This window comes from Tribolium madens, unplaced genomic scaffold (genome assembly GCF_015345945.1).
Source record: "Tribolium madens isolate multiple individuals breed KSU strain unplaced genomic scaffold, Tmad_KSU_1.1 Scaffold_7;HRSCAF=85;Tcas5.2_LG10, whole genome shotgun sequence".
In the NCBI taxonomy this organism is placed as follows: domain Eukaryota; kingdom Metazoa; phylum Arthropoda; class Insecta; order Coleoptera; family Tenebrionidae; genus Tribolium; species Tribolium madens.
The window spans coordinates 8,298,190-8,303,494 of NW_025401050.1; the positions used below are offsets into that span (position 1 = coordinate 8,298,190).

Below are 5,305 nucleotides of genomic sequence, written 5' to 3' on the forward strand. Positions count from 1 at the left end.
ATTTAATTTTGTAATTTTTTTGTTGCAACGCAATATTTCCAACTTTTTTTATTTTTATCTCAATAACATGCTAAATATCCGACCAAGACAAAAACMCTGATTTTGGGGTATTTTTTTGGCTTTTTAGCTTGTTTTTAACAAAATTTTGCAAAATAATTGTGTTTCTTGCTGAAAAAGTATTAGAAAAAGACAAAAATAAGTTACCATTTTCGATTCTGTTTAGTAATATCTCGAAAAAAACAAATAGAACTATTCTTAATCAAAACCACCAAGGTTTTCGATTTTTTTTTCGAGAAAATTTGACGAAATAATCAAGTTAAAGCATAATATAATCTTTTTTTAGTGATTTTTGACACGCTATGGCAACAAAATACATAGTTTTCATCTTAAAAACCTGTTTCAACTTTTGAAAAAGGAAAAAATCATATCATTTTTGGCCCAATTCTGTGTTTTTTTTTGACTTGTTTTTAACAAAATTTTGCGAAATAATTGCGTTTCTAGCTGAAAAATGTGCTACATTCTAGAAAAATGCAAAATTAATGTAATTTTTGACTTAATTGGTTGAATTTTCAGTTCGTTTTAGCGAAATTTCGTAAAGAACCGGAGATTGTAGTTCAAAAACGAAGCATTTTCGCCCAAATTTGTGTTTTCTCGGCTTATTTTTATCTTGCTCTAAAACCAGTTACAGGCTCAGGCCTCGTAAAATTAGGTCAAACACTCTGTATGAATGTGAACTGATAAACATAAGAAAATAGATTTGTAGCATCAAATTTTTTCAAGATTTTTCTTGTAATCTGTATTATGCTTCTCAACAACGTATCAATGAGTTGGTGCGCCACTTTTTGAGCGCCCTGTGTGTTATCAATTTTATACTCAATTTTCTCAATGTGTATGTCGTTTTTTTCCAAAACATATTGACAAGTTATACTCATTCAAAGTTTGTCAAGCTTGTGGATTTATATGAATCAACCTGTATATTAGTTCGAAACTAATAATTTCGTTAAGCATTCCTCTGAATTGTTTTGTGATGTCAGTTTTTATAATTAACGGGAAAGTTTGTTGTGTTAAACATTCATCAAGGGTGTAAACATTGTTATTTAGTCACAATTTATATGGCTTATCTGTGATGACAAAATAATAACATTGTTATTTAAACTAAATTACTAATGTAAATTGCCTCTTACCATGAATCTGATCTCGCATTATTAAACACATTTTTTCTCGACATTAAACACATACGTTGTGCTATCAACATCTAAACTGTCTATTGATGTTGTGGGGAAACATATTCATATCTATACGAAATGTTGACTTTAGCCATAGATTAGAAGTGGTTTACGAGAGGAAAAATCCTTTTTGGTACACGAGTGCTACGTGTTACGTGCGTTAAATTAATGTTTTCTAAAAAGGACTTATCTCCAAGTATTCCCTCATTGGGTTCAATTTCTCAGAGCCGAATTTTCCAAAGAAGGGCAAACTCTAAAGATGATCTTTCGGAATATCGTAATTTTCAAGATATCGACTACGACTTTATCGAGGAACCCTATTCGCAAAACCAACACCATGGCATGTTACGCACTACGACATACGACACGTAATACTTTCTTGGTTTTATTATTGGAATTAAGTAAAAAATAAAATTTAAATATTCATAAGTACCACGTGGGTGTCAAATGTCAAAATTTTTTGACAGATAGAATTTTTTGAATATTTTTTCCAACTTTCATCTTTTCTCTGGGGTGCGAGTTGTGAAACACCCTGTACTTTGTGTTTTTTTTTACAAAAAACAACAGATTACATATCCACTATCGTGTGACCAGTAAACAACAAAACTGCGATATGTTTCAATTAAAATTGTATTTGTTCCAGAGTCACTTCCACCATGTCCCTGGACAACATGCTGTGCGCCCGTTGCAGCGACGGTTTCGAGCCCCACGAAAAAATCGTTAATTCGACCGGCCAACTGTGGCACCAACAATGTTTCGTGTAAGTAAAAAAACCTGTTTAGCGACTGTTTTAATAAAAAAAATTCTTTCAGTTGRGCCCAATGCTTCCAAGAGTTCGAAGACGGCATTTTCTACGAATACGACGACCGCAAATACTGCGAGAGAGATTTCCAAATTCTCTTTGCTCCATGTTGTGGCAAATGCAACAATTTTATCATCGGACGGGTCATCAAGGCGATGAATGCCAGTTGGCATCCGGAATGTTTCCGTTGCGAGATGTGCGAGACGGAATTGGCCGACACCGGATTTATTAAAAATGCCGGACGAGCGCTGTGTCACGAGTGCAATGCTAAAGTTAAAGCCATAGGGTCGGGGAAACACGTCTGCCACAAGTGCCAGTAAGCGAATCTTCCTATAGTAGGCTGAGACCTCGAAATTGAGTTGGCAACGTTGAATAATGTAATTGTGACTGTTGGCACCACTTGGCGTTTATTAAGTTTGTGACGTTTGTATTTGATGATCAGTGTTGCCAAATTATTGGCAACATTGAATAATGTCGATTGTCTATAATCCATTTCATTTAAATTGGCATAACAGTAGGCCATGATTGTGTAAACTGCGCTTTAAATGTGAAAAAGGCTTTACATATTAAGGAACTAAATTTGTGAAAAGTGAGGTGAAGATAGTTAAAATTTTATTTTTCAAGAACCCTCTTTCAAAGGTTTTCAGAGAGAGTTTTTCTCCATAAAAAGTTTCATCCCTTTGTAGATGTAGTTTTGACACCAAAAACATACACTATTTGCTTTGTAGAAAATACAGACTTTCGTTGATAATAAGTGGCTTTCAGGAATTTTAAAAGACGTTTTATTCACACCGGAGATGAAACACAATTTATTTTCCGTGAAAGTTGCAGCCAAAAGGGGTTTGGATTTTGTCTTTAAAAATGTAGGACAAAATTGTGAATTTTTAAACAATGGTAAAGTTGTTGCGATCGGAGTGAAAAAAGGAAATCTGTACAAAATGAAGCTTCGCGTACTGAAGCCTGAAAAATCGTGTTTTGCCGTGGATAAAATAATTTGGCTTAATTCAAATTGGTATATTTGATTCCATTAACCTAAAATGCCTAAAACAGGAACAAAAAGAAATTGATTATGTTTTCAAACATACCTTAGCGTGTACTTTAAATCTGGGGTTCTGAAGAGAACTACTTTTAATTATAATTTGAAAAAATAGTAGGAATAACGAACAACCAACGAAAACAGTGAAAAAACGAATACAAATGTCAGTCATGTCAGTTAAGTAAACCATGTAGGTAAGTGATCAAAGAAAAACAAAAACCCCATCAGCTGTTATATCAGGGACATGCACAGGTCTACAAACTTAAATACGAAATTCCATAGCCGCCTATTATGCCAATTTCAATGAAATATACTTTATAGTTCGTTTTTTTATAAACAGTTATCCAAGTGTTGTCAAGTTGGTGTCAGCGTCATATGGTGAATTTTACATATTAAAATTGTCAGCATTGCTTCTCAATCACATTTAAATATATCGCAAGTCACACATGACGGTATTTTTGACATATAACATAACCTCAGTGTTGACAGAACAAAAACATAGAATCCACCAGATCCGAGTTGAAAATTTTCACCAGATTGCGATTTGTATGGCAAAATCTCGGGAAAAAACGCAGTATTCAGCTCAAAAATCTTCCCAAACTTTTGCAAAAAGCAAAAATGGCATGCTGAAAAATGTGCTAAAATGCTCGAAAAAATGCAAAAATAACATGACTTAATTTCTTGATTTTTTATTTTGTTTTAGCGAAATCTAGCAAAAAAAACCTGAGATTTTAGAAAACGTGCATTTTCAGACAAATTTTGTGGTTTCTCGCTTATTTTTGTTTTAATTTTGGTCAAAAAACCAGTTAAATCGAGTGAGACAAACATAATAACATCAATATCCAATCTTTTTTGTGATTTTTAGGCGTGTTTGGACAAGATTTTGCAAAATAAATGAACCTCTGGTTCAAAAACGAACTAAGTCGGGCGAACAAACTAAAAAAATGATATCAATTTTGATTTAATTTTGTAATTTTTTTTGTTTCAACGCAATATTTCCAACTTTTTGTATTTTTATCTCAATAACATGCCTAAATATTCGACCAAGACAAAAACGCCGATTTTTGTATTTTTATCTCAATAACATGCTTAAATATTCGACCAAGACAAAAACGCTGATTTTGGGCTATTTTTTTAGCTTTTTGGCTTGTTTTTAACAAAATTTTGCAAAATAATTGTGTTTCTTGCTGAAAAAGCATTAGAAAAAGACAAAAATAAGTTGCCATTTTCGATTCTGTTTAGTAATATCTCCTAAAAAACAAATAGAACTATTCTTAATCAAAACCACCAAGGTTTTCGATTTTTTTTTTCGAGAAAATTTGACGAAATAATCAAATTAGCGCATAATATAATCTTTTTTTTTATAACAATTTAGTGATTTTTGACACGCTTTGGCGACAGCTTAAAAATCTGCTTTAACTTTTGAAAAAGGAAAAAATCATATAATTTTTGGCCCAATTCTGTGTTTTTTGGCTTGTTTTTAACAAAATTTTGCGAAATAATTGCGTTTCTAGCTGAAAAACGTGCTAAAACGCTCGAAAAAATGCAAAAATAACATAATTTTAGACTTTATTTCTTGATTTTTTAGTTTGTTTTAGCGAAATCTAGCAAAAATCTGCTTTAACTTTTGAAAAAGGAAAAAATCATATCATTTTTGGCCCAATTCTGTGTTTTTTTTGGCTTGTTTTTAACAAAATTTTGCGAAATAATTGCGTTTCTAGCTAAAAAAACGTGCCACATTCTAGAAAAATGCAAAATTAATGTAATCTTTGACTTAATTGGTTGAATTTTCAGTTCGTTTTAGCAAAATTTCGTAAAGAACCGGAGATCGTAATTCAAAAACGAAGCATTTTTGCCCAAATTTGTATTTTATCGGCTCATTTTTATCTTATTTTGCTCTAAAATGTAACTGATTTTGAGTGAAACAAACAAAATAACATCAATATCAATTGCGTTTGTGATTTTAAAGCGTGTTTGGACAAGATTTTGCAAAATAAATGAACCTCTGGTTCAAAAACGAAGTAAGTCGAGCGAAACAAGTTAAAAATAATATCAATTTAGATATAATTTTGAAAGTTTTTTGCCTGCTTCAGCGAAATTTTTAGAATTTTCTTTGTTTTAATCTCAAAAACGTGCTTAAACTATTAAAAAGGACAAAAATAACGCCATTTTTGGTCGAATTTGTTGAATTTTTCGGAATATTTTTAACAAAATTTTGCGAAGCAATTGTGTTTCTAGCTG

At 31.8% G+C, this 5,305-nt stretch overlaps 1 protein-coding gene across 4 annotated transcripts in view; it reads left to right on the top strand.

Annotated features, from left to right (window-relative positions):
• LOC123009543 (LIM domain-containing protein unc-97-like) overlaps positions 1-3,578 on the top strand; it is a 9,198-nt gene extending 5,620 nt beyond the window's left edge. For 2 of the 4 annotated variants that reach the window (XM_044405926.1, XM_044405925.1), the window contains exons 3-4: positions 1,870-1,986; positions 2,039-3,576. In XM_044405926.1, coding sequence (XP_044261861.1) covers positions 1,870-1,986; positions 2,039-2,348 — 427 coding nt within the window. In that variant the 3' untranslated portion in view covers positions 2,349-3,576. Of the gene's footprint in view, positions 1-1,322; positions 1,595-1,869; positions 1,987-2,038 lie in introns of those variants that run through there. The other 2 variants (XM_044405924.1, XM_044405927.1) reach the window with 2 other exon arrangements.
• Positions 3,579-5,305: the final 1,727 nt, after the last annotated feature.